At 37.4% G+C, this 27,898-nt stretch overlaps 5 protein-coding genes and 1 long non-coding RNA gene across 8 annotated transcripts; 3 read left to right on the top strand and 3 right to left on the bottom strand.

The window, feature by feature from the left end:
- Window positions 1-601: 601 nt before the first annotated feature.
- Deaf1 (deformed epidermal autoregulatory factor 1) lies at window positions 602-6,310 on the top strand. Its single transcript, XM_071697351.1, has 4 exons — window positions 602-1,050; window positions 1,685-2,176; window positions 2,295-2,753; window positions 3,194-6,310. The coding sequence occupies exons 1-4, from the start codon at window positions 784-786 to the stop codon at window positions 3,392-3,394; spliced, it is 1,419 nt and encodes a 472-aa protein (XP_071553452.1). The 5' UTR covers window positions 602-783; the 3' UTR covers window positions 3,395-6,310.
- Wcd (U3 small nucleolar RNA-associated protein 18 homolog wicked) lies at window positions 5,588-9,323 on the bottom strand. Its single transcript, XM_071697350.1, has 8 exons — window positions 9,062-9,323; window positions 8,678-8,835; window positions 8,347-8,601; window positions 8,097-8,271; window positions 7,841-8,026; window positions 7,217-7,408; window positions 6,975-7,143; window positions 5,588-6,893 (listed from the first exon to the last, which is right to left on the bottom strand). Exons 2-8 carry the CDS (start codon window positions 8,827-8,829, stop codon window positions 6,430-6,432), a joined length of 1,593 nt encoding a protein of 530 aa, XP_071553451.1. The 5' UTR covers window positions 8,830-8,835; window positions 9,062-9,323; the 3' UTR covers window positions 5,588-6,429.
- Window positions 9,324-9,468: 145 nt separating this feature from the next.
- On the bottom strand, window positions 9,469-20,679 carry LOC139767752 (sperm-associated antigen 6). The gene is made up of 10 exons (XM_071697359.1): window positions 20,655-20,679; window positions 20,135-20,397; window positions 19,746-19,956; window positions 19,475-19,653; window positions 19,229-19,402; window positions 19,013-19,165; window positions 18,788-18,937; window positions 18,549-18,707; window positions 11,570-11,715; window positions 9,469-10,041 (listed from the first exon to the last, which is right to left on the bottom strand). The coding sequence occupies exons 1-10, from the start codon at window positions 20,677-20,679 to the stop codon at window positions 9,903-9,905; spliced, it is 1,599 nt and encodes a 532-aa protein (XP_071553460.1). The 3' UTR covers window positions 9,469-9,902.
- LOC139767744 (uncharacterized) lies at window positions 15,498-18,469 on the top strand. Its single transcript, XR_011717217.1, has 2 exons — window positions 15,498-15,637; window positions 16,771-18,469. It is a non-coding gene; the product is annotated as an uncharacterized lncRNA (long non-coding RNA).
- A 1,891-nt stretch (window positions 20,680-22,570) lies between the features above and the next one.
- On the bottom strand, window positions 22,571-24,937 carry LOC139767751 (uncharacterized). Its single transcript, XM_071697356.1, has 6 exons — window positions 24,808-24,937; window positions 24,201-24,493; window positions 23,874-24,103; window positions 23,795-23,818; window positions 23,127-23,429; window positions 22,571-23,016 (listed from the first exon to the last, which is right to left on the bottom strand). Exons 1-6 carry the CDS (start codon window positions 24,935-24,937, stop codon window positions 22,818-22,820), a joined length of 1,179 nt encoding a protein of 392 aa, XP_071553457.1. The 3' UTR covers window positions 22,571-22,817.
- Window positions 24,938-25,974: 1,037 nt separating this feature from the next.
- Window positions 25,975-27,617, top strand: Pldn (biogenesis of lysosomal organelles complex 1 subunit pallidin). Of its 3 annotated transcripts, none has more exons than XM_071697347.1 (5): window positions 25,975-26,200; window positions 26,803-26,910; window positions 26,988-27,075; window positions 27,192-27,278; window positions 27,349-27,617. In XM_071697347.1, exons 1-5 carry the CDS (start codon window positions 26,136-26,138, stop codon window positions 27,403-27,405), a joined length of 405 nt encoding a protein of 134 aa, XP_071553448.1. In that variant the 5' UTR covers window positions 25,975-26,135; the 3' UTR covers window positions 27,406-27,617. The 3 variants fall into 3 exon arrangements, with proteins under 3 accessions (XP_071553448.1, XP_071553447.1, XP_071553450.1); XM_071697346.1 differs by having other exon boundaries at window positions 25,976-26,200; window positions 27,360-27,617; XM_071697349.1 differs by having other exon boundaries at window positions 25,976-26,200; window positions 27,192-27,306; window positions 27,349-27,545.
- The last annotated feature ends 281 nt before the right edge of the window (window positions 27,618-27,898 follow it).

Genomic DNA, 27,898 nt, shown 5'->3' with positions numbered 1-27,898 from the left:
ACGCTTATGCTAAGCAATGCATTTTGTGTGCGATGGCCTTTAAGCGGGGAGCACACACTTCTGCACAACGCATAATGCGTAAGCATAAGAAAACTGATTGGTCCATACACATGTGCATAAGGAAATAGACCAATCAGTTTTCTTATGCTTACGTATTATGCGTTGTGCAGAAGTGTGTGCTCCCCGCTTTAAGGCCATCGCACACAAAATTGCATAGGCTGCATAAGCATAGCATAAGACCGCTGGACCAATGAGCATCTTATGTAAATCAATATGGCGACTTTATGCTGGATGCTCATTGGTTTAGCGGTCTTATGTTACGCTTATGCTAAGCTATGCAATTTTGTGTGCGATGGCCTTTACTCGAGAGAGCTGATTGGGATCACGCACACGAAGAGAAAGCATGTGTCCACGTACATACATACGTGCGTGTGCTCGGAACGCGCTCGGCGAGGCTCGGCCAGCTTCGGAATAGTAAACGAGGACAGCGACAAATGTTCCGTCTCTTTCTCGCGCGCTGGATCTTACCCGTGCGCGAAAGAGACGGAGAATTACGTGGCTCGTCTACCATTCCGAAGCTGACCGAGGCTCGATGGCGGCCCGCCGAGCGTCGCCGAGCGTTCCGTGCGCACACGTACGCGCTTCCTCTTCGCGCGCTCTTTGTGTGTGGAACTGTTCGGAACGCGGCGAAGAAGGAGCAGGTGGAAGAGGCGAGGAGACGAGACCGAGCGCGCGCGCGTGGTTTGGCGCGAGGCGAGGCGAGACGAGGCGAGAACAGCCGAAATGGAGGAGAGCCAAACATCGGAAAGTGTCGCCGTGCTACCGGACATGTCCGAACCGTTGACGAGCGAGACCGAGGAGGCGGCCGCGCTGACGAGCGAGCACGAGGCACATCCCGTCGCGGTCACGGCGAGCGTCACTACGGTGTCGGGCGTGCCGGGCGTTCCTGGGGTCGGCGTGCCGGTCTCTCTTCCCGTCGGCTCCATCATCGGCGTAGCGAACTCGACCAATGGCACGACCTTCAACGTCATCACCTCGGATCAGCTGCAGGTGCGTCCGTGGGCCAGCGGTCGTGAGCGGTCGTGAGCGCTCGCCGGCACGCTTTCTTGAGGAATCGCGAGGAATCTCGTCGGCGGACGCGGCACTTTTTTTTTCCACCCGCCTGCTATCGGTCCTGATGACGGTGGCAACAGGAAGCGTTGCTTGTACGGCGTGCCGTCTCGTCGACGATGTCCCTCGTTCAATTTGTCGCGGGAAGCTTATCAGAGAATTTTAACCTTTTAAAAAAAGTTTACAGGCTCAACATATTAGTTTTCATTCTTTAACGCGAATTTTATGCCAAGATTGAGATCGTATACATGGATTATTAATTCTTGTTATTTATGTCATTTAAGATTGGACAGAGACACTCTATAAAAGTGTTCTGGCTCAATTCTTTTAATCTTACACAATATAAATAACAACAGTTGAAATAAAACATTGCCGCAGAACTTACTTGCCTTTGTATTTTGACATAAGATTGATTTTGGCAAGCAGTTTATTTAGCTGTAAAACTTCTTTTAATCAATATAATGTGCATCTAAAAATTTGTATCTTATTGCAAAACATGTCTATTTGGGAGTAAAATAAAAAGAACACGCTGGTTTTTAATTGTACATACTTAAGGTATATCTTTCATTTGCAGCTGCAAGGTTCGGGGCAGTTCAAGCAGATGCTATGCGTCGACAACGGGTTCATTTGCGAACCGCGGCACGACAAGGACTCGGATCCTCTGCGTTGGAATGGTGAGCTGAAGGCAACTCACATAGTGATTCAGAACAGCACGGATGAAACGGAATCTGAGCAGATACATGTGTCGACGCCCAGCTCTCAGCCGATATACAGCTGGTCGGATTCGGCGAATCTAGCGGTGCTACCTATCAGATGTAAGAACACAAATGCGGAGTTGCACAAGAGCAGATTCGGTTCCGGCGGTAGAGGACGGTGCATCAAGCTCGGCTCGGATTGGTACACGCCTAGCGAGTTCGAGGCCCTCTGCGGCAGAGCGTCCAGCAAAGATTGGAAACGTAGCATTCGATTTGGTGGAAGAAGTCTGCAGACTCTTATCGACGAACAGATCTTGAAACCTCACGCTACCTCCTGTACCTGTGCCGCGTGCTGCGATGACGACAGCGCGGTAAGCAGATTAGTAGATTACTCGCGAGCCAATATTCGTGTTCCGCATGTTCCAATATATGAAATGTATGTATGCACGATATATTTGAGTTTAAATTATATAATATTGATCTGTTCAGACAGGACCAGTTCGCCTCTTCACTCCGTACAAACGTCGAAAAAGACCCAAGGATTCATCCGATGGAGAAACTCCCTTGCGCAAGCACAAAATCGAGACTTCGCATGACGGCAGCAATAACGATGAGAGCGGCGACGAGGTTGTTGTGCCTGACAAAGAGGTCTGGCCGCAGTTCGTTTCTGCTGATGGACTGGTCGTGCAGCAATCTCAGGAACAGGACACAGTTGTGCAGAATGCACAAACGGAAAACAGTCAAGGCGATGACGTCTTTAAGAAACTGGACGAAATGTCGAGCAAAATGATGAAGTTGGCTTACGAATTTAGACGTATCTTGGAAGAAGCGAAGGAGTTGAACAGGCAGCAGAGAAGGGAGCAGGCGTTGGTCGCGCAACTCGGCGGACGGGCGGATGTAATCGAGACTGTTGGACTACAACCGGCGTCTGATTCGCATAACAAAAAGGTAAAAAATATACCTTTGCGGACAAAATATTTTTCGCTTGTGTTCTATCTTCAACGTTCCATTTTTTATATTATTATAACCGTCTTTTCTTATAAATAATTCAAAAACTTCAAACTTTATAAGTATAAATAAAATTAGGCAATTCAGACCAACAATTTAGTTCACATTTAATGCACGTTTCAGTGCCGAAGTAGATTTGATAAAGTTTCTAGGCTTCGTTTGTACACAAGTGTTTAATTAAGATTGAAAGATTACAACTTTCAACTGATATCAAGCAGAAACTCGGCATCATTGTGCACAAACTGCATGCTTTGTGCAGTTATTAGTTACTTAGAATCTATTTTGAAGCATACATATAATTATAAATATAAATATAATAATTACAATTAAAAAAATATAAGTAATATAATAAACACAAAAATATGTACAATAAATTTCAGTGTGCCAACTGTAATCGAGAAGCGTTCGCAGAGTGCTCTCTATGCAGACGCACGCCGTATTGCTCGACGTTTTGTCAACGTAAAGACTGGGGAAGCCATCAGATAGAATGTGTGAGGGGTGCAGCCGAGACCGTGATGCTCATAGTTGAAAGCGGCAACGGGGATACGAGCGCTCTCCCGACGACCACGACGGACCAATAGCTAGTGTTTCTCACGCCAATTCACCAAAGGAATGCGGAAAACGAGGAATCTGATAGGGAAACATTGAAATTCAAGAAAGAGACGTAGATTCGAAGCGTTCACGTTACGCGAGAATAATAAAATGTATATATATGTACGGTAGAAAATATTTTATGTGTATATGTTATACATATACGATATGCACGGCCGGGCGCGCGCACAGACATATACGTACGTACGTTTGTATGTATATATGTATGTATGTATGCATGTATATATGTATTAATGATTATCAGGCTCTGAGATATGCAATTGACGGAGTGAGACAAGAAGAATCAACGAGAACTATTTGATATCTGTGCATAAACATTTAAATATACAATGCTAAATTTATATTAATACCAAATTTGTATTATATTTATTGACTATAACAATTTATTAGAAATTAAATGCCTTGGTTCAAATGTGGCCCTCTCTAGCAATCGAAAATAAAGAAAAAACAAGATCTTATTAATCACTCGCATAATTTCAAACAAGATAAAATATCATACATACAGTTGAGGTACAATGGATAGTGTGCATAAATCTACCAACTAATATTACAGGATTCTTGTGTCCTCAGAGTCTTTGTAAACGCTAGGAAAGATTTTATAATTGTAATTTAGCCTTTAAAGTGCTACTGTGAGATGTGGTACATATCTAATAATATCACGCCATCATTGTGTAAAACGTCATCTTATTTTGTTTATGCACTAGATTTTTGAATCCTCGACTTCATTCTTTGTTATATTTTGCTTGATGCGAGTATTTATCTCACTATCATTGTATATCGTGTTAGTGAGTAGCACTGCTTTAATGAACTGGATTACAAATATAAGGCTTTTGTTATTATCGTAAGAATTCTTATATTATCATTTCTAGATTTATTCGTTTGACACATATATTGACTCTACATATGCATATTTTATCCTTTAAATATGCAATTAATAAAATTGTTTTTCTTTTATTTATCTTTTGATTGCAAAAGTGGTGAGCTATTGAAAAGAAGCTTTTTCGCGAATTATAAAGCAGATAAATTATACAAAATTATATTCTTTAATTTTATATTGTAATAAAATTCTAATTTAAATAGTCCATAATGATATGTAATGCTAAAAATCGAGAAACTGCGATAAATGATAATCTTTAACAGTTCTTTGACGGTTATCAATATATAAATACAAAACATTCTGTTGAGTAAAATTATTTAAAATAATTTAAATTATCGAAAAAGTTATAAAACATTAAAATCATTTTTATTTTTATTTTTTAATAAGACGATCGTATTCTTATACTTATTTTAATAGCCACTATCTTTCTCTCTGTCGAGATGATTTTGATTATGCAAAGTTAAGTTAAAAAAAGCATAAATATATTAACTTTCCAATTTTCAAAGTTATTTTTTCGGAAATAAAGCCTTATCTGAAAAATTTTCTTTACTTGCTTTTTCATATAAAGAATCATTTTCCTCCGTTACTGTGAGATTAGAAAACTGTACATACACGAAAACGTGTGTACGTGTGTATATCTATGTGCGCGCACGCGTAATATAACGTACATCACATATATATATATATATATATATATATATATATATATATATATATATATATATATATATATATATATCATAATTATATATATATAATTATGATATATATCATAATTATATATATATATATATAATTATGATAATCCGCAGCTTGCTAAGTAAGCTCGTAACGACTCGATGTTTTTCGAAAAAAAAAAAGTATCGAGATGTAATAACGAAACAGTATGTGTATGTATGTATGTATGCGTGTGTACATGTTATCTTAGAAATATTCAGTTCTAAATTACTTATTTAGAAATGTATACGGAGCGCAATATATACGAAGTTCTGGATGATTTACTTTCAATGAACATGCAAGCGACAAATGACCAATGGTGACAATCACCACAATTCTATAAGATAAATTTGTAACTTAGACGTTACATTTCGTATATATCCAGGAATATGTCATTCATTGCACATTATGGGCCGATTTCACAGTCTCCGATTAAACTCACTCTTCGTCTCTTTCTAGGGGGACAGTTAGAAAGAGATGCAGAGTGAATTTAATCGGAGGATCACATTAATCGGAAACTGTGAAATCGGCTCTTAGTCATCTTGCTTTTCTAAACATTCATGTGAAATATTATTTGAGCCTGTTTTATTTATAAAACTCCTACACCTATATATAACATCATTTTTTACTCATAGTACAAATATATTAAATAGAGATATCAAAAAAATATTTATTGCAATTAAATATGCGGTAAATAGGAGAACTGCAATGCGTACAAAGTCTGTATTATATGTAACATGTAAAAATCCGTTGGACTGCACGCGTATTGAGATTTGTTTAAATGAAAAAAAGAAAAAATAGCTTATAGTCTATATTACTTTGTACAAGAATTTTCATAATGACAAGACGTATTATTTGTATATAATCATTTATGTGTGTCTCTTTTAAAAGCGATATTCGAAAGGTGATATTCAAAAGTTAAGAAACTTTATCTTGATGAAGTGAGAGGATGATTTAAATGTAACATCACTTTTTTAAAATTCTTTCTTCAAAAAGAAAATTGCTTTAATGCGAAGAAATTACGCACTTTACTTTTAATAAAGGCAGAATAAAAAGATTAATTTTTTTCTACTGCACGAATGCGTTTCTACTGCATGAACTTGAAACAACAGTATAACTTGACATGTGATACTATAAATAAAAATATGTACAATTTTGCTTTTTGAACATTTGGAAATTTTTGCAATTTCTTGTTTAAGCGTATGTATAATGTACCACTAATATCTTTCTAATGTCGCGTAGCTTTACCTATACTGTGTAATTAATTGTACGAATAAACTAATAGCAGTAAGTAGGATAAAGCAATTAAGATATACCTATAAAAAAAATTTAATTACATCGATCTTATATATTCCATACAGATTTTTATACTGTATACAAGCCATTAGAAAAATTCTTTTATGAATACAATCAATAATTTCCATAATGCCTCAACCTATACAGTAAAGCGGAACCTGTTCTATTTGAAATGCTGAGATAACCACTGCCAGGGGAAAAATCAATCGTTTGTGACATTCCTATGATGGTTTGAAATGTCGGGAAGTTCGAGAACACGGTAAACGATGGTAGATGCAACATCCTAAATGCATTGTGTTTGTCAACCGATGCCGCACTCAGTATCTCGGAAGTTGGATTAAATTTCAGGCTCGTAACACTAGTCACGAGATTCATCATTATCTTTACAGGCGCGGGGATTTGATCCTCCAATACAGTTTTCATGTTGTACAAATTAACCACACCCTGCGCGCTGCCTGTAGCCACAAATTGACCGCTCGGGGACACGGCGAGCGATGCGCAAGATAAGCATCCGTCATCTATGGCACGATTGATGCACGTGCGAGTATTCAGATCCCATATGTACATCTCGTTGCCGTCTGCGGTTTGAATAAGAAAAAAGATATGCCATACCAATCCAGAAATCTCGTGTATACAGAAGATCGTACAAGCCTACTCACCGCCGTGAGTGATTAGCGTTTTACTGTCTGGAGTAAACGCCAATACCCTACATTTTGAATTCATCTTGAGTGTGCAGACTAGTTCTTTAGTAAAACTGTGTAACAAATATATCTCGCCCAATCTTCCGCACAAGGCTATTAATTTGCCATCAGGGGATACTTCGTAACGCTGGAAATACCAAAATATAGCCTTTAATCTACAAAAGTTGTTTCTGATATGACAGATCGGTGATTCGACGAACCTTCATGTTTGTAATCTTATGTGGCAGAGGTAATTTATACGTCTTGTCGTTCATCAAATCATAAGTATAACAATACGGATAATATTGGGAGCCAAGCAAAATTTCTGTTCCCTCCTTCATGAATGTCGCTTTGCTAATTGGATATTTTTCAAATTGCATGCTATGCAATTTTTCATTTGTATGTCCATCCACCTGTAAAACAGAAATAATTTATTATTAATAATAATCGACGAACGTTCTAATAATTCAATTGATTTAACTTCGGGAGAAATTCTTATCTAAAGGCTCGCTTTCTTAAGCCTTGTGTACACGATACTAGAAATCGGTCCGAGTTTCGGTTTAAGCCAATGAAACTGCTGCTTTTCTGTAAGAGCTGCAAGTTGATTGGCTTAAACCGAAACTCGGACCGATTTCTAGTATCGTGTACACAAGGCTTTAAAGGCGAGTTCAAGTTTAAAATGTTAAAGATATATTTCTCGAGTATTAAATCGAGATAACGTAAAATAATAAATTACAGAATCTGAAGAAAAATACAAGCAGAAACGCATTGTAAAGATTCATCACGCTATATATTCGATTACATCTTCCTGTATTTAAAATTAAGAAATCTTTACATTTAAATACCTGAAATAGGGATAAGACGCCTGATGTACCAGCGACCAAAGCCACAGTGGATGACGGATGAAATTCCACGCTGGTAATAATAGGGCCTTCCGTGTGAGTGCTTCTATTCAAAGCCTTGAGCGCCTTAATGTCGATAACGTTTTTCGGTAGATTCTTCACTTTCGGCGCTTCCAAATGGCAACTGTGCTAAAAATGGGATACGATATTAAGATTCCGATCCATTGAGCTGAAGAGGAATTCCAAGACACCAAAGTACCTTCAAGATATCGCTATCCAAGTCGTCGTCATCAGCTTCATCCTTCCTCTCGAGTTCAGCCCACTTGGGCGTGCCCACGAACAATTTGTATCTGTTCTCCAAATATGTGCTATACAATTTTTCCGGCCTCTCGCACGGTAATTTGCGATTTTGCATATTCAGAGCTGTATCTACGCTGTTGGAAAATATAGAAGTCCGTACAATAAAGGAGAAATATACAATACGTGTATCAAAAGATATTTCTTCTTACGTGTAATTGTAATCGTCCTCGTCTATCCATGCCGCTTTCTTCTCCTTCGAATCATCGTTACGACTTGAAACTGAAATATCCTGATCTGATTCAACCTCGCCAACTTCGCTGTCCTCGCTGTCCTTCTTATTATCCTTGCTATCGTCTACGACCGTTTCGGAAACATCAACGGCTTCATCTTTTGCCTTCGTCTCAGACTTATTTAATAAGTTATTTATGATATCGCTCGGATCGCCAAAGACTATTTTCTCTAACCTGCAAATTAAATGTACCATTAAATATTCGCGTCAAAAAGATTATCACGCTCGTCTCATTTTCCAAACGTTTTTACCTAGCCTCTTCCTCAGGATCGTACTCATTTTTCCGCTTTTTTCTCAAAGGCGCCGTGAATTTTCTATTGTACAATACTTTCGACCGCTTCTCAGCTTTGCCGTCATCTCTGTCACGTATAAAACCCTTTTTACGCGGAGTCTTCTTATCCATTTCGCTCTATTCGGCAAAACAAATTTAATGAGGATTATGATTTATGAAATTAACGATTTAGAGCCGCTATTTCCTAGGACTCTATTATTTCCAACGTCTGCTAACCTCAAACTGTTAACTTTCAGACTAACCAACTTCTACTGGTTATTCTGAAAGTTAACTCAGTTAGAGGTTAGCAGACGTTGGAAATAGTGGTCCTTAATTAAATACCGTAATATTTCTTTGTACGTACCTATTATATCTCTTCGTTCGTTCTCAGGAGATAAACCTTCTCTCGGTCACATGTAGCTGTCGATCGACAAGCACTTCGGATTCGTTCCAATTGTTCCAAAATGTACTGACGAGTGACGGTGCGGCCTTCTCGTTCCGAGAAGTGGAACCGAACTTACTCCGAACTTAAAACAACGGTGTACAATGCGATTTTTCGCATTGTATTAATTCACATGTAATTTGGTAAATTGCTGGAAATACACGGCAATGTAACACGCAGCATTTGTCGTAATTTACTACATTGATATTAAGATAAGTCTATTCTTTTTAGTGGTACTTCTTGCACCGCTCATTTCTTCTCTTTTTCTTCCCAACGTGGAGGGAAAAAGAGGAAAGTTCAAAGATGTGAGTTTAACTAAAAAGAACAGATCTATTAAACAATTTATTGAACAAATCTGGACTTAACAAATTTCGTTTAATCTTTATCGTCAATAATGTACCGTTATGTTTATAAATTCCGTTAACTAAATACAAAATTAATATATAATCATAGTGATTGATGTCGATCTGGTATAATTTCTATTTGAATTCGTTGTCATCTGTCTATTGCCATGACGCATTTTCGTTTCCCGCACAAAAAAATTAACTATCACATTTTTTTCTTCATAAAAAGGTTCTTTACAAAAAAATTAATTACACCTGTTATTAAATCGCGCAGCTAAAAAATCATTCAAGATCTTTTCGATAAACGCAGATTTAAAATTAATTGAACCGTTATACGATTTTTAATTACAATAATGAATATTCACAAATGCTTCTCGGCTATACAAGCAGAATACAATGACGAAATATATAATTTAGAATCATCCCTCATCGTTATAAAGCGACAAGCTGGACTCCGTGTTCTCGGACGACGATTTGTGATCGAAGACGAAAAGACCCTTCGGCTGGTACTGCTCCACAGCTTCCAGAAGGCTGTCCGGATAACCGGGCGAATAATATCTGAAACAATGTAGTGATATCCGTGACGTAAAAATTTAGGAGATAAAAAAATTTGTCTCAACTACATCTGCCTTCAAAAGAAATACTTGGACTTTGATGTCGACAGAGGAGAAAGAAAAGAAAAAGAAGAAGAAAATAATTAAAATGCAGAGTACAATTGAAAGAGCAGAAATGCTATCTTTTGATGTATTATTAAGATCGAATCTATAGATTGAGACTATATAAATTAGAGATTAGAGTTCCATCAATTTAAAGAACGAAATGGATTAAAATTAAATTTATCTGAACTGATCGAATTCCAATCTTCCAATTTTTGTATTTCGATTGCGTGTCGAAATGAATGGAAATAGAGGGAGATTTATATTCGTTTCAAATATGTTTTAGTTTTATTTGTCCTTTTTCTCTCGAGCCCACATTGAACTGAACAGACACGAGAACATTTATTATTCTCTTTGCCGATCGATACGTAAACAGATTATCAACAGAAAAACAAGAAAAAAATAAAAGATTGCAAGCGAATGAAAACAAGCTAGGCTCATACGATGGTTATCCGAAAAAAAAGAACAGTACAGCAAAATCAGAGGCTAACATGTGAGCAATAAATGATGTTACCGTAAAATTATTATAGCAGTTTATTGTCTAACGGTAGAAAAAAACGTAGTGAACGTTATTTGGACTGTGCTAATTAAAATAATTCAAACAAAGAGAATTAAACAATGAGAATTTATAAAAAGGAAAAGAGGAAAAGGAAGAAATTAAGTATTAATTTAGATCTTATTGCGCGCGGAAATAATAACTGGGACGATTTATTGATCCTGCGCGCGCGCGGGTCTCGCCACGAAGCGCCACGCGACGTGTACGCACTACTCCGAGTTGGCGATCAGCTGTGACAACATGGCGGGGCGTGCTGTTTATCGCACGGTCGATTTAAATTAAGACACCGGGGATCCAGAAACGGTGCCGCGGCAGTTATTTGCATACGCTGGCGGTGCGTGAACGATGGTGACGGTTAGCCCAGATTTTTAGCAGACGAGGCGCGAGTCTCGCCTTCGCCCACGCGCGTAAGTACCTTCGACGGGTGAAACCAGAAAGAGATAAGGTTATACGCGAGCAACTAGTGTTTGTAGTAATTAATTCATTCCGTTAGCGTATCGCGAATCGTCTGTCACTCCTCTCCCAAAGAAATTAGGCCTCCGTCCTGATCCCGCGTACGTAACAGCCACCTTGCGACAGGAATCAATGTATCTTGCGTAGGGAATTAATTATGAATTAATGACCTGACTAGATGGCCTTCCATGAAAGGGACAAGACACTGAAGTGTCTTAAATGAGCAGTTGTCGAAGAGATATTTTGCGTGCACGCGACGTCGAGACTCGAGACAGAGGAGGAATCAAAGATTATTGCGACTTTGAGAGACAGAGAAGTGACATGGTGAGGGGACACGTTTGGTAAAATTGTTTTGCAAAGGATATCCTTCTGACCTTACGTTAAACTACGAGGATGAAAGGGGTAGAAAAAGGAGAGTAACCTGACGATCTCCTCCGGGAAGCAGCAATTGATTATTGTTATGTATTCCGAGAGGGTGGTGCCCGGCTCAGCTTGAATCTCTTGTACCTTTTTCAAGCCGCCGGATGTGACGAACAGCCTCCTCGCCCTCGCGTCGTGCGGCAAGATCTGTGCGCGAAGAAACACGACATTACATACCGTACATACCGGAAACAATTTGATTATTACACATAAGAGAATTGCCCCCTCCCCCTCCCACCGTCCTCGTTTCCTCTGCAACGAGAAGGTCAACGTTCACGTGAAATAATCGGTTAATACTTGTCGACGTAACGGGCAGAGGCACCGTGCCGCGCGGAAACACGCTGTCGTGTATACAGAATCAGAAATACGACGTAGGAAACGTTAGAGGATCGTGTATGTTGCAACGCGCCTAAGAATAAGGCTTCTGAAACCTGACCTGCACCACTATCTGAGAGCGCATTCTCTAGGCTCTTCTCATGCTTCCTTATTCTGTGCTTCCGGTAAACTGATACAAGTCAAGGGAAAGCCGAGTGTTACTTAAGTTATAATCGTTATCTGGAATATATGCATATTTCGAGTAACCGTTAACTTAAGTGCGCGTGCATATTTGTACATGTGTTGTAAATCAGATCGTGTACACTGTTTAAAGGATGAAATTAATCGTTCTATTTATCTGTTTCCCAAATTTGTCATTTAAAATTGAATGCGCTTTCCTCTTGGAATGCGTGGCCGGTGTTAAAACAAGATAAATCTTGTTAGAACCACACCGTTCTTCCTGTAACGAGTTCTCAGCTTAAACTGAGAAGATACAGCACTTGGGTAATGCTGTGCAAAATATAGGGAGAAATGTTTCAAGCAAATGCTGTCACATTAAACAAAATATATCCCAAAAAATGTAGAGATTCACGTACCAATAGATTTAAGTGCTAAGTTTTAATTTCTCGCTTTTCCAGTCTACTCGACTCCTCACTGCATATTTGTTCTCGTAAACACATGTCATGCGTCGCGTTACTCATCGTGTTTGTGATCCTAATTCTGACTCATCAGTTAAAGCAATGTTTGCTTCGCATGCAATCGAATGTTCGCCTATTAAATCTAACTATCTTTGACATCGTCAATAATCGAGATGATAGCAATACATCGGGATGATTGTTTGTATATGGAACAGCCTGTTAAGAGAATCAATAATCTTCCCATTAAACTTCTCTTACAATTCTGAATCGTACTATCGGGATCAGAAAATTGTTTATTGAGGGAAAGAGAGAGAAAAAGGAAAGGGGAGAAAAGTGTGCGTATGTGTGTTTTAAATTGAACTAAATTAATTAAAAATTAAAAGCGGATAAAAAATGATTCCTTTTGTTAATTTCAAATGGTCTCGCTGTCATAGAAATTTATAATACAATTAATAAGCTGTCGAAAATTATGATATTATATTCATTGTACTTTAAAGTTTCTGTTGAACAAACATGATAAGAAGCAATCGAATTCTCATTTTTAATATCGCTAGATATGAATTTTCATTATCGACTCTTATCTTATTAACTTATTATCTTATTAAACTTTATATATCTATATATATTACGTATAGACTCTGTGTACAGAGTACCCACGTGCCATTTCGTATTTAATTTTTAATCAAGATGCTTATTGTTAGAGTCAACAGAGTGATATGTTCAATTTCCTGATTCTTTCTACAAGTTTCTGAATTATGACCGTAACAATATTTCAAATTACGTAACGAAAAATATATAATTTTTTTCCGAAAAATGCTTTGCACTAAGTTGATATCGTAAGATAAGAGATAAGTAGGTGTACACCTTATTATATTGTTGATATAATTAGCATCGTTTAAAGTTGATTTACGCTCTAATTCCTCGATAGTTCACATGATACCACGGAAATAACACTAAATTCGCTTACATAAAAGTCGTATAATTTTCATAACCGATGTATTAAATTTTGCAATCGTCATTATTTAATTTTACGTATTTTACATTGAAATCGAATGGCCTTATTCTTGGAGGAAAAAGGAGAGATAAAATTGGAAGAATAAAAAATAAAAAGGGGGAAGAAATAAAAATTCGGCAGTGGTGTTTCCTTAATTCCGCGTCGCTATGATAGCTTTATTGACCGGTTCTCCATCGTTGACATCGAATTTCGTCAACAACACACTATCGTTATTAATAGCATCAATTTTGACGCAGTATTTATCGTAGAGCACTCTGCGCAGTTTTGAACATAAGAATAATTTATGTCCCTACACATACAGAGTGTCAGAAAAAAGTGTTAGTGTTTAAGACTAAGGATATATAGTATTCATTAAGAAGATATTGAACCCAAATAAGTCCAGAAAAATTAAGCGCGATTAAGTCTGATCTCACTAGAAATTTTTCCATTTAGAAATTTTTCCATTTTGACAATACAGCCGACTTGCTTGAGAATTTCCGCATAAATTCATATAATCTTTTTAAAATGATTTTTGCATACATTTTGTGTGTAAAAATATTAGGGTGAGATTATCGAATCGAAAAGTGATTACTCCATGATGTATTACTTATCCGAGATATTTTATTCCGAAACGTCGGAAACGCCTTGCGAGGAATATTCATTTTTCGACGATTATATTTTAATATTTTTATGAGGAACGAGGAGATATGTAGGACTCGATTTACATAAAAAGAAAATTATATACAAAAATTCGAGTAAGTTACCTGTGTTACTAAAACCGAAAATCATTTCCATCTTCGACGCAGTTAATTTTTCTATGTTGATTAATCTTTTATTTTTATTTTGCAATTATTTTTATACTGCACACGCTTTGGATTTTTTTTTTTTTTAGTATCCTAGTACGTAAACACGTGCCGCGTCTCGATTTTTCAGAGATATTTTATGGCACATTCGCTCGCGTTCTCTGCGTGTTATTTGTTTAAATTTACATCGCTCGCTCTCGTCTGTTTACAGTTTGTCGCTCGACGTTGGACCGTGAGTGGAGCTGCGCCACTGATGTATAATAGAAGACATTGCGACACGTGCGTTTTCAGCCACGTTGCATCATACCCGATGACAAAGTATCAAAACCGCTCACTCGTCGATCTTACCCTCATTGCAGTTCAAGAGGGACTACCGGACCAACCCGGAAGTTCCGTGAAAACGGCTTGACGAACAATTTATTCGTGTGCTTAATTTTACGCCGTATTCAGAGCTAAATTTGGAAGCCAAAACGTCCCCTCAAGCGCGAATGCGTTCGGACTGGAGAGATGTGCGTTTGAAAAAGATTAGAAACTGCGCTTTTGCGTGTGCGAACGTTTCGTCGTAGAAAGGGGAAAGCTATACGGAGCTACACGAGACTGATACACAATTTAATCGTGGACGATTCGACGATTGAAGATTAAAGAGTTAGGTTTAGCCGACGAAAAACGTACTGATTTTTGCCGTAAATAGCGTCGTTTCAAGTATTCGCGTGTAATCGCGAGCGCTCGGTACATAAAGCGCCGACAACGAGACGAGATAGCTGCCTTAAATTTTCAAGATAAGCGACAGTTTGAATGACGTAAAAAACCAGGGACGCTTTATCACTATACTCCTACAAGTTGCACATTACGTATTTGCACGTATAGCGTATCTATAAAATCTCTTCTGCGAAGTCTCCGAATCAGTTTTTCCGAGATCACGCGACAGAAACCTAAAAACCTGCGCTAAAAACGAGAAGTTGCGGCTTGAAACATTTTTTCAAGTATCCGAGCATCTAGATTTCTACATTTGTGACACAATTGCGAGGTTTATTGATTGTATATTCGTGCGAACAGTTACGTTAAAAGGAGGAACGGCTCGGGCGGGTGCGTAATAAAATAATAAGAGACAAGATCGAGGAGTTGTCGCGATCAGAATGATAAATAATCAGCATTGTGTGATCCTTAACACGGGCGAGGCCAACAATTATCATCAACCGGTCTCGGCCAAGCCCTCGGTTGTCTCGGTATCGAGCATCGACTCTGATGTCAGCGACAGAAGGGACGTACGCGAAGAACTGTACGCCGGGATCTTTAGGAGGCACAGAAAAACTATACTGGTATTAGGCAGTTTTCTCAAGATGTTAAGGGTGAATAGAAACATGAACAATTACGCTAGCATTAAACCCAATGACGAAACAGATGAGTAAGCTAAGTCGTTGCCGGATCAGTTGAGTGACCGAGAACTTGCGTTTAATAGCGTTTTCTGCTTGGAAAACTAATGCAACACTAGTGCACACTGAGTGCAATTTTATTGTGTAATGATCTGCTGTGTTTAATTTGACAAATTTTTGTCGGTAGAACATTAAATACTGAAAATATGTGAACTGATTTCTCACATTGGAATAATAAAATTGCACTCAGTGTGCACCAGTGTTGCACTAGTTTTCCCAGAAAACGCTATTAAAGTGCAATTTGAGTATAAAGATAGACTTTATCGATACGTTTCTTTCACTTTTTTTTTATATATATATAACAAATACGGCCAGATATTTTTTTAAACGTAACTCGTTGAGCACTCGAAACATAAAAAAAACTTCTGTAAATAAGTAAATTTGTATAGAAATTTTGTAAGATATCAAATAAGTGGTAATCTTGGTTCTAAATTACTCTAAATTACGATATCAATTCTGTATAATATTGCTGCAAATATTTGCTCTCAATTATTTTATAGATAATTCAAGAGTTACGCTAGATTAAATCCAGTTTTAATATTTAAAATCTCTGTTTTTATATTTTTACATCATTGATTGTTTTTAATTTGTTTTTCTGACTCTCCTTTTACGAATTATTTCTAGAAAAACGTTTTTTTCTAAATCACTGATTAAATAACAAGATCAATGAAAGAAAACTGCCAATTGAAAGATTTACATAAATAGGGAAAAAATTCTTATATAAATATATACATAAAAACATTTTAATTGTTGTGAAAATGCAGAAAAAGGTTGAGAAAAAGTAATTCACTCTGTAATCATAGATCAATCTGCCTATCAAAAAATTAATTGATATATCTTTTGACGTATTTCTTTAAATTCTCGTCATTGGTTTTAATATTATTCCATGACAGCTAAATGCAATACATAAAGTTTCGGTATATTTTAAAATTTACGTGAATTTTCAACACATTCATTGGTCATTCAACATTCATAAGAGAAAGTTCGATGTCGAATAATTTTCTGTTTTGTTTTTGCAGAAATATTTGGACAGGTTGCATGATCTGAGCCGGATATACGCCTTAATTGCTTTAAGATTCGAAACGCACCAAAAGTTTTGGTAAACTCGCTATATTTTTTCTGCATTTCGTCGTGCATTATGCAACTGCATTTTAAAATTTTCTCGTCTTAAATACGCGTCGTCTCACATGTCCCACATTAAAATGTGACGTTTGTGTTTTATGGACATTTAAAACTCTAATGCTCTTCACGCTTTCACGATGTACTGAGAGAGAATTCTTTTGTAGAATTTAAGAAAACTTTCTGTTGAAAAGATAAGAACCGCTAATGTTGCCGATACAATCCGAAATGACCCATCAAATCGGCCAGCACCTTAATGTATACTGAAATTACTGTGTTATTGTTGACGAGCTTAATATTTATTAGAGATACCATAACTGAGGGCATATGTAACAGTATAAGATTTGTATAATACATATGAACTAATATGAATATCAAATCAATGCCTTATCACTTGAAACTTTAACGTATTTTCTAATTTCATCGGTTGATCGTCGATTGGTCATCAACATTTGTTAACTTGATTGCTCTTCATTGTCCTACATCCGAACATTTTTGTACAATTTGTGTCTTTGTATCAGATACTGCCATTAGAGAATAAAACGATAAGGTAGACACGAATTAGTGAGAGCAACTTGGAAAACAATCATGCGTTCAATTTCCTAAGGCATACCTAAACAACAATTTTTAAATGAGTTTCTATTCAATAAGTCATACATCTCTCTGTACTTAGCCGAACCACTCGCTGTCGTAAGACTGAAACATGTGCTCTTTTGGAACATTAAACGTGCCATACTACCTTAGAAAAAAAAACGTTTGAAAGCGAGAGAGAGAGAGAGAGAGAGAGAGAGAGAGAGAGAGAGAGAGAGAGAGAGAGAGAGAGAGAGAGAGAGAAAAGAAGAAGGATGAGAGAAAGGAAAAGAGGAAAACAACTTATGTATTTCTGAGCATACATGATACGGAGCATATCTATATGTAATGGCAACGCAATCGCAATTATATTCTGTACCTAAGTGCAATCTAATCGAAAACTTGTTTTGCTTTCGAAATAAACAATCGAAAGTAAGTTGGCTGCGGATATCAATCAGAGGATCTGTAGGAATATAAAGTTATTCGAGCAATTGCAATTAAGTATGCGTAAGTGTATGCGTGCGTGTATGTGTGTGTGTGTGGAAATTCTTATATATACATATGATAATAGCGTTAGAAATATTCTCTTCGGAACTACCAAGATATACTTGAAATCTATATCTTATAGGGGGGGGGGGGGTATAAAATAGTTTCCACGAATCGGAAAGAAAAGGAAACATTTCGCGTCCCTTTACGCGCAGCTGCTTCTGACCAATTTTTAAGTAGAGCAAAAATTTGTATGTTAGTAGCTTCGTCGTATATTCGTTTGCATATATTTAAATATTGTGCAACGTAAACATTCACGTAATCACGAAACGCGATCTTCATTGAGCGACGACGAGAGGCAGCGCGAACTATATTTTGCATTCGATTGTTAAGATCCTATGTGACTTTTGTAACGAGCAACTATGTCCTAAATGCGTTGTTGTATTGGATGAGAAAGAAAATTTGTATTATCACTTTGTATAACGTATCATTAGAACGTATGTGAGACACACTTAATAAAGCATTCATATTATGTTTAATAAATTCTCGGATACTGTTCTCTTCGCCACGTTATTACGATCGTGAGATGTTCAGTCGTCTCGATTGGATTGTAAAATCTTACCTTGCTAAACTGTCCCAATACATATTTCAGGATATTAGGCGGTACGTCGTGCAACAGGGATTCAAGAGCCTCGACGTACATGCATTTTTGTAGAATCTGCTTTAACGCCGTGCTACATTTCGCCTTCAGATCCTCGGAACTTTTCGGATCGTTATGCAACTAACGAAATTTGTAATGCGTGAGATCGGAAATGTTAGCAAATTCCGACGGAAAGAATAACCGATTCGATAACTGAATACCTCCAATAGCTTGGACAATATGTTCGCGACCGCAATCGCTTTTGCATGTTCGGGCGTGTGCTTGCCAATTTGCCCGATAGTCCAGACGGTCACCGCGAGAATATGATCTTCCGTTTCCTCTTGCAGCACGACCGCTAATTGCACGACACCCTGATGCAAAATATTACTCTAGCATGTTATACAAAGTGCGAAAAAATTGCCTGTTTACTTCCACTTGATTCGTACTTTAGATCCTATCACAGCCACGGCCAGCTGATCGGAATGACCGGCGATGTAACCGAGTGCCATGATCGCCGGTAATCTGGTCGCCGACTTTGAGGTGTTAATTAATTCGATAAGCGCAGCGATGCCCCCGGAGTTCACCACAAGTTGCGCCAACTGAAAAGTTGCAGATTTAGCGAGAAGAATCTCCGCTGAGAAGTCGTTGCGCCTTCCGTTTACCTCAAACGTGTGTTTGCAGATCTCCCTGGTTAAAATCGCCGCGACTCTACCGACATTCTCATCCGGATGTGCCATGTGTACCAAAATGTCTGGTAAGATCCCTGCCTCAACCACAGCCTCCGCCAAATCTGCGGAGTGCTTAGCTATGCTGCTCAGCGCTAATAACGCTTGACGCTGCAGACATTATAATTGTAATCCAGTGTTAATATCTCGAGATTGTGTAACATACGATTTGCGTCAAATTACCTTCGCCTTGGCATCGAGATTGGCCAGAGTTTTCGCGAGGAAGAAGATTGCCCCGGCATCCACCACTGCCTGCGCGAGTTCGATACTGTGTTTACTTATGTCGCTGATAGCCGACGCGCCGATTTGTTTAATATACAATTCGGGTTCTTGCAGACACAATACGAGAAGAGGTATCGCGCCTGACGAGGATACGATTAAACAGCAAAAAAATATTTCATCAATAAGCAAGCTTTCATCTTCATCGCCGAAAAATTAATCGAGATAATTTTACCAGTATCCACTGCCGCTTGAGCCAAGTTCTTATTATGTCTCGCGATATATCCCAGTGCCCAAGCGGCCGCTTCCTTCACTCCAGGATCGAAGTCTTCCAGGCATCTGACTATAGTCTGCAAGCCGTCGTTGTGTACGACTATTAACGCCAGTTCCGGCGAATGCTTGGCTATCGCTCGCAGGACGAACAGCGCCGCTTTCTTATAAAATTTCTGCGACAATGCATTTCTCTCAATAGCTAAAAAAGTATCTTTATAATATACACGTATAAAAGATTCATGGGATGATTGCAAACTACGTCAAAGTTTTTCCGAACAAGGGGAATACGGCGCTTCGGATTAATTTCATTCTCTATCACGATCGAAGTGCTTACATTTAAGGAGCTCGTACATTTTGTTTGTCTATGTTCTTCATCAAGTGCGACAGTACGTCTTTTCTAACGACGGCGTGCGCCAGTCTGGGATTGTGATTCGCCAGCTTGCCGAGAGCGATCGCGGCCACGTGTTGGATGGACGGTACGGCGTCCGCTAGCAAAGGACGCAGGAGGTCTATCGCACCAGCCGCTTCCAGGCAGTCGATGTTGTTTGACTTTGAGGCCAGATCCGCGACAGACTGCACGAACAGCAACCGCGCCTTTTGATACTGATCGAAAACTATGTACAGAAAGAGATAGAAAAATGTTGTTAGTAATATATAAAAGAATATAATAATATATATATTATACTACTCCATATTATTTTAATATATTATACATATTAATTATACTTTATATTATTCTAATAATATACAGTATATAATATATAAATATGTATTAATATACATTTAGTATAATTTTTCACACACAGGGATGTCAATATATCCTCATTTGGCATTTGATTAAATATAACAGAAGAATAATAGAGAGGCGTACCTTGTAAGATTGAGCGTGCCGTCATATTAATTTACTGAAAGATATAACGCTGCATCTAAACATCAGTTCATCATTGCCATCCAACGTACGATTCTGTCGCGGAACGACTCTTGACAGCTCTCGGTCTCGGCGAGGTCGTCATCTGTTTAAAAAACGAAAAACTGCCGCTTTTAGGATCGCGGCAAACGGAAAAGCGCAAACAAGTGGCGGCGAAGATTCTGGGCCGGTTTATCAAGAAAGGAGGTTGATGGGGTTTCCTCGGACGCGGGCTTTGTCGCGGAAGTTACGTTCGTAGGAATATTTTCGCATTTGGATCTAGGATTCGCAACTGTATTATGGGGAATATATATCCTCCTCCAACACCATGTCGCCCTCGACGTCCGTCTCCCAGGCCTCCTCGCTGTCCGAGAGCGGTTCCAAGTCGTCATTCGTGAATGTTTATTTCCTTAGCGCGTTTGGGCGACGACGCATTGTGTCGAGTTTCAGATATGCGCTCGCGAGATGAACGAACTCTTTTCATTCTAATGAACGACGAATCTGGATCATCAGAACGAGAAACGGATCTTTGCACGTGTGCCGTCGGAGGTGGCGATTTTGACTGGTGCGAAACGCTACGCTTTTTATTCAATGTTTTGGGACATTCGACGGATCTTTCGCGTGAGGATGAACGACTGTAGCGCGATCGGATGGAGTGATGGAGTCAATGGGGTGTCGGTCGTGCGATATTTGGAGCGTCGAGTGCATGAACGCGAACGACGTTCGCGCTCGCTCAAATTGTCCTTGTATTTATGTCGCGACTGTGATTTCGAACAATCGCGTCTCGGTGCGGAACGATGATCTACTCTGATCTGATCGCTCCTCTTCCTCCCGGGCTTTTCCTCATTCTCCTGGAGTCGCCGGACATCCTGTTTGTTTAGATTTCGTTCGTGACGCAATACATTTATATCGATATATGTTAAATATATAATATACATGCACCGTTTACTTACCCGTTAATCTTTCTCGCAATCCGTGAATGTATCTGCGCGCGCCGCTACCCCCGCGGATGCCTCGGGAATGCTGTAGAAAAAATAGGTTTGTTCGCGTCGCATACTCCAATAAACACCAAGAGCACTTAATTGGATCACGGATAAAAGGTGGCGATTGGAGCAGATTAGTTTTTGGAGTGCGTTGGAGTGATTAGGAGCATGGTGGGGCATGCGACGCGAACAAACCTAATAAAACACTAATAATCACCACAGTTAACCGTGTAATTACAACTCAAACTGAAGCTTAGACACGCGAGGGGTTTATTTTTTGTTACACGTTCCCTTTTTATGGGAGGTCATCTTATCTATTGTTACTTTGAATAAGGATATCTTTACACAACATTCAACTTATAGCGACAATGCGTTTCAGTATATTTTTGGTTCTAAAATACATTTGATCGAAGATAAATTTATGTGGATCGTTGCGGACGAAAACAATACTGCTCGTTACAAATTCACCTACGACAATCGCTTCCTGCATTTGCTTATTCATACTGTTTGCAGAGATAAAAATTTCTTGATATCCAATACGAATTACGAATATATTCGCAGCATCAAGCGAATATCAAGCGGCACTTGTACTGAAATGTATAAGTTTGCAAGTATAATACAAAACGTTCTGGAGGAAGTTTCGAAAGCGAATGTAATAGCTGCCTTCGTATGTATGTACTTGGCCGGAAATGAAAGTTTTTTTTAAGAATCTCTATATGAAATCGTTTGTAAATTGTTTCGTCATAATCGTCCGCTCTTGGATTTACACAGACTATCATTCTGACTTGTCCTTCCCCATCAAAATAGTTTTTGAATAAATGCGTAAGCTTGGAATCTCTATTATGTCAATATATCTCTATATTGTATTAAACATTTTTTATCGTATAAATAAAAGTGTTTTTAATAAGCATAGTTTTATTAGCTTTAAAATAGTTATATTTCACAACTTATAAATAATTAATAAAAGGCGTTGGACTTTTCCTGAAGCAAAACGCAATTTTACGCAATAACTTTATACGAGTTAATGCACATGCATACATCAATCGTATCTAATCGTATCTAACATATTTAAGTTTGTATTTAAGATAGTAAGGACAAGTAAAAAAATAAAGACTAATCGCGCCATAATCGCGATACTTGATTTTCATTCCAAGTTTACGAGTTGACGAAGCCTGGCGATAACTTCGTCTAGGATTTCCGCGAGTTCTTTGTTTTCCTTGGTTCTCTGTTCTACATCCTCAGCGAGCGAATTGCTTTTAAGCTCTGCTTTCCTTATCATCGCATGCAGCTTCACTGTTTCCGCTTCATTCTGTTTTCGTATTCCATCCAACTCCAAATTAGCTCTAAAATATATTAAAATATATATTAATATGTGTGATATATGTTTTCCCGCGAGAAATATTATACAATGATATTATCTATATTTCTATATCTACATATGTTGATTGCATACTTTTCTAGTTGAGTCATTGCATGTTCCTTGAGCCGATCGTATCGTGTTTCCAATGTTTTTATGGTTTTTACATTTTTCTGGATACTTTCTTTTAATACAGTTTCTTTACTTTTATACACCGATACAACTCCTTTGAGTCTCTTATACTTTTGGTGTACGTCGTTAAACGCTGCTTCCATATTAGTTAGATGGTGGTTTGCAGCTTGCAATTCTTGCAATTCTTCTTGCAATTTTGCCTTGTCTTGTTCGAGGCTTGTACGATCCCTTTCCCGCTCCGTGAGTAATCTGCACTGAGAAAAATCTCTCGGAAAAAGTTAACACAATATTGTAGACCTTATTTTGTCAGATAAGTAACTTTAAATTGTAATGTAATAGAAAATATAAAATACACCGATTAACTACAATTTTGTAGCAAATGTATTTTGTCACATGCAAACACAAAAACTGTGATTCTGTGAAACAAACGCGCGAATTAATATTATAATATTTTACAGTTTTAAACAGTTTGTCAATTGATTTCAGACAATCTGAGAATAATTTTTTAGAACAATTTTTTAGACTCATTTACTACAATTTATCCCTGTCCCTATTTGTACTATTATTTGTAGAAGAGATCTTCACAATTGTACTATCTGATGCTACACTTTTTTCTGAGTGTGCTAATTAACCTTTTGTACTCTTCCACAACAACCCTAAATCAATTATTTTATTCAATCTTAACAAATCTATTTTGAGTATATCACTTACGTCATCTGGGTCTTGGTTTTTTTCTCTTGTGACATTTGTGCCTGTAATTTATTAATTTTTTCCTGAAAGGTTGCTTTCTGTCTTTCCAATTCTGCTTCATGCTCTTTCTTCTGTTTCTCTAATTCTTCCTCCAATTGTAGTACCGTCGTTCTTACAAGTTTAAGTTCTTTACTCATATCTATATGATCAATAAGTGGTGCGTCAGATTTAGGCTCTTCTGCTGGTTGTTCCTGAAAAATAATTTGCTTATAATGCTTATCTCATGTACTTCATTATATACTTCACATAACAATTAGAGCACATAATAGTCAATAGACTTTTACCTACATTTTTTTCTTGTGCTTCCTCTGACTTTTGCACTGTTGCATTAGGAAGAGGACTATAAAAAAGCAGCAAGTCTATAGCTGCTATGGCAGGATTACGTTTTGGTGTACAGACATCAGGAAGTGGCGACTCATTTTTCTCTTCGTTTATCGTTTGGGTATTTTTTTGAGGCAACATGCTGATGTTCGATACCAAAGGGTCAAATTTAACATACAAGGATTCCGCTCTAAGGCGATTTGTATGCGTAGAATTACTTCGTGCTAACAAGAAATCAAATGTCGAAGGATCTTGGAAAACTAAAAACAATATTCATGTAATTAATAAATTTCAATAATAAAATCACAAAAAAGTTTAAAGAGCTTCTAATGTAATTTGTACTTACTTTCAGGTGTTGCTCAGCGACTCAAATCTATCTCCCGTCCGTCCGTGCCTTCCTTCGGAACGCGCGAAGGCTTTCCCCTACTCCATTTAACCTTCCGGACTTCCTGCTTATTTATTTTCATGCTAACGCTATCCAACCGACTCATGCCTATATCTCTATTTGAAAATTGTCCACTTATATATATATTCGAAAATCTTACAAATGTTTCACAGAGGTCTCAATACATACCTAAATCTTGATTAAATGAAGATATCACATTTTCACTACATACTTCCTCCTTTAATATTTTCTTTTTGGATACATTTGTGAAAGATTTAACATCCTTCCCATTTTCACTTGAAGGAACTGATACTCTCATACGCTCCTGCTTTGTATCAACAATTTCATTTGCAATCTCACTTTTTTTACTATCTAGTGATAATTTAGCTAAAACATTTTTTTATATTGATGTCATCGTTAGAAATAGGCAAATGGCATGTAGTGGAACTCAATAGTTTATCATCTATTGCGATATTGCACCCTGTACTGGGGATGGACGGTATATTCCAGTTTTATGTAATTCGACCTAAAATATAATTTTTACCAATATTATATTATATGCATAGCAACATATGGCGAATTATTTTAATATCAAAATTGTATGAGGTCTATTCGTGTTGCCTGTACTTTTTTTGCTTACAATCTTCGTTTTTTCTTTCTCTCACGCTTAATATATCTATATATTTCGTTTTAAGTGCAGTAATTTTTGAGAATTTATAAGTAATACGAACAAATCTATTATTTTAATGGCATCTCAGTAATGTAAGTAATTTATCAAGATTCTACTTTGCTTATTTTAACACTAGTCTAAGCTAGGTCAAGGTGTTATAAGATAAATGTTTGAGAAACAAGGGTGTTTTTATAACCACCTGCCAATAAGAACAAATTTTGTATTGATTTGTTATTAAATCTTAATTCTATTTTGTAATTGGATAAGATGGAATGCATTTGTGTTGACGTTCAATAATTAAAGAACATATATATAATTTGATATTATGGGTTTAAAGGGGACGGTACGCTTGAAAGTTATTAAAATATCAACCTTTTCGTTTTCTTTTGGAAAAAGTAAATTGTTCCTCCCACATTTTGGACTATACAGAATAATTTTTCACGTGTCTAGATGCCTGAAGAGATGAGATCTCGAAGATACATAAGGCCTCTCTCCGCCTCTCGCGGTCCGAACAGCTCGAAGTTCGAATCTCCGATCGCGCAGGTACAAATAATAACCTTCGTTTCAAGCGTATCGATTGGCCGCAAGCTAGAGAGAACTTCCAGAGACACGAGAACCTCTCTATCCCGCGGCCAATCGACACGCTTGAAAAGTTTGTCGTGCGGCCAAATGAAATATCAGCCTACAACGGCTACAACAGTAGTCAGCTGACATGGGACGTGTCCAGTCGACGACGCTGTCAAGTCTCCACGATTTCTTCCTTGCGGGTCCCTGAAGCGCGTTATTACGCCCGGCACGCGTAACCGGCGTAATTACGAATGAAGTGAGAGGGAGAGCGACAATAAAGATGATGACCGACGTCGGGGAAGCCGGAGCGGCGGAGATTCAATTGAGACCCGAGAGACAATTGAGGTAACCTCTTCGTGTACTCGTTTAGATCGGGCCTTTTATCTGTATGGCACGTAATTAAATTTTTAAGGCACTCGGGGAGCGAGTCCTTCACGTCAAAATATGAGAGAGAGTTCGTGTTGATATATTTCAACGCGTAATAATTTTCGAGATACAGTCGTACAAAGTACTCGCTCCCTGAAATCTGTCCTAAGGATGCTGTTATATATGTACTTTGTATGTTCTAAACAGTTTAATATTTATTATCTGATTTTTAAATGATATATATTATTTATCGATAAACAGCTTATTTTATTATGTTATGAATAGAAGTGACAAAAAAATAAATTTATATACATTTATTAGAATACAAATATGATTTCCTTTAATTTTATTCTAGATTATAATACAAAGAAATTACCAGTATCTGTATAATTTTCTGTTTATCGTATTTAAGACTTAAAATTACATTGTTGTCAATATATCTAAAAATCCAGTTAGAATAGTTAGATGATAATAAATGAATATGGACAATAGAGATTTGTAATATAAATATAATATATTAAAATTGTATAATGCAAAATATGAAAATATATAATTTAAGAGTATTATTTATTCTTAATTAGCGAGGATACAGTGGATTTCTCAGAAGCTGTAGAAAAATTGGCAGAAGGTCTCTTGAGTATTTATCAACCTCCGCTGGAGCAAGTTAAGCAGGAACTTTTCGAGCTGACGTAAGCATGTAAATCAGCGACACAAATGATAAAGATTTCATTTTGATCGTTCGTGTTATATATCATTTTTCTTACAGAAGCAAACAGGAGGCCCTGCTCGCTCGAATGCAGCTTGAAAATAAAAAGATACACGAGACATTCGAAGATATAGATTTAAATGATATGGTAAGACTCTTTCCTTCTTTTGTGATACAGATTGTGGTTTCGTCTGCCATGTGCTTGGAATATTAATATCTCCATCTCGCGACAGAGAGAAAAATTACATAAAAAATATGTTTTAGTTTTCAGCTGTTAAAATTTATCAAGGAAAATTAGCAGTGGTAAGGAAAGAAATGATTCATATTCACGAAAGGACTTATAAACTAAAGGTGAATTATTATAAAACTGATTCCTAAGGTATGCGTATACTAATGTAGGTATTTTCACCAATATAAGAAGACTTGTTACAGAAACGCGTGTTGCGTTTGCAACAGATTAAACAAAAGGAAGCGATGAATAGAGAGCAACAACGTGAACAAGAGTTGCGCAGGGAACAAGAATTAATTGGCAGATCTACAAGCAATTAAGCGTGTATAAATCTCAATAAGCAATATATATATATATATATACATAAGTGAAGTATATAAAAAGATTTACGTATAAGAGAAATATATAAGGATTCTACGTATTCATGCTGTTATTTATAATAAAATTGTATGTAGAAATTATCAGATCACTTTTTTGATCAGCCTTAATGAATATTTTCCTGTTAAAGTGGACAAATTTTTAAAGCAAATAAAGCAAACTTTCTAAGCAAATGAATTTTTTATTATAAATGTATTATATTGCTTAGATATTAATTTAATTTGTTAAATGGTGACGGTTATAATACTACAGTTTTCTATTTTAAAAATGACACAAATGTTTATTATTGATTTACACGTCACACTTTATAACCGAGTAAATTAAAAAATACGCATAAACAAATTGCGCTGGTCAAATTTAATTT

This window comes from Temnothorax nylanderi, unplaced genomic scaffold (assembly GCF_030848795.1).
Source record: "Temnothorax nylanderi isolate EJ_2023f unplaced genomic scaffold, tnyl_v1.0 TNYL_tig0011_pilon, whole genome shotgun sequence".
Taxonomy (NCBI): domain Eukaryota; kingdom Metazoa; phylum Arthropoda; class Insecta; order Hymenoptera; family Formicidae; genus Temnothorax; species Temnothorax nylanderi.
This window is presented reverse-complemented; position numbering and strand designations above follow the sequence as displayed.

Coding starts and splice junctions, on each gene's coding strand:
- Deaf1 (XM_071697351.1), top strand. CDS start 784: ATGGAGGAGAGCCAAACATCGGAAAGTGTCGCCGTGCTACCGGACATG. Junction 1,051..1,684: donor TCACCTCGGATCAGCTGCAG/GTGCGTCCGTGG, acceptor TTTCATTTGCAG/CTGCAAGGTTCGGGGCAGTT. Junction 2,177..2,294: donor GCTGCGATGACGACAGCGCG/GTAAGCAGATTA, acceptor TGATCTGTTCAG/ACAGGACCAGTTCGCCTCTT.
- Wcd (XM_071697350.1), bottom strand. CDS start 8,829: ATGGATAAGAAGACTCCGCGTAAAAAGGGTTTTATACGTGACAGAGAT. Junction 8,272..8,346: donor GAGGACGATTACAATTACAC/GTAAGAAGAAAT, acceptor ATTTTCCAACAG/CGTAGATACAGCTCTGAATA. Junction 8,027..8,096: donor TGGATAGCGATATCTTGAAG/GTACTTTGGTGT, acceptor TCCCATTTTTAG/CACAGTTGCCATTTGGAAGC.
- LOC139767752 (XM_071697359.1), bottom strand. CDS start 20,679: ATGACGGCACGCTCAATCTTACAAG. Junction 19,166..19,228: donor TCTGCAAACACACGTTTGAG/GTAAACGGAAGG, acceptor GCAACTTTTCAG/TTGGCGCAACTTGTGGTGAA. Junction 11,716..18,548: donor TATTGGGACAGTTTAGCAAG/GTAAGATTTTAC, acceptor CTTCGCGCACAG/ATCTTGCCGCACGACGCGAG.
- LOC139767751 (XM_071697356.1), bottom strand. CDS start 24,937: ATGAGAGTATCAGTTCCTTCAAGTGAAAATGGGAAGGATGTTAAATCT. Junction 24,104..24,200: donor AGGAAGCACAAGAAAAAAAT/GTAGGTAAAAGT, acceptor ATTATTTTTCAG/GAACAACCAGCAGAAGAGCC. Junction 23,017..23,126: donor GCAATGACTCAACTAGAAAA/GTATGCAATCAA, acceptor AATATATTTTAG/AGCTAATTTGGAGTTGGATG.
- Pldn (XM_071697346.1), top strand. CDS start 26,136: ATGATGACCGACGTCGGGGAAGCCGGAGCGGCGGAGATTCAATTGAGA. Junction 26,201..26,802: donor AGACCCGAGAGACAATTGAG/GTAACCTCTTCG, acceptor ATTCTTAATTAG/CGAGGATACAGTGGATTTCT. Junction 26,911..26,987: donor CAGGAACTTTTCGAGCTGAC/GTAAGCATGTAA, acceptor TTTTTCTTACAG/AAGCAAACAGGAGGCCCTGC.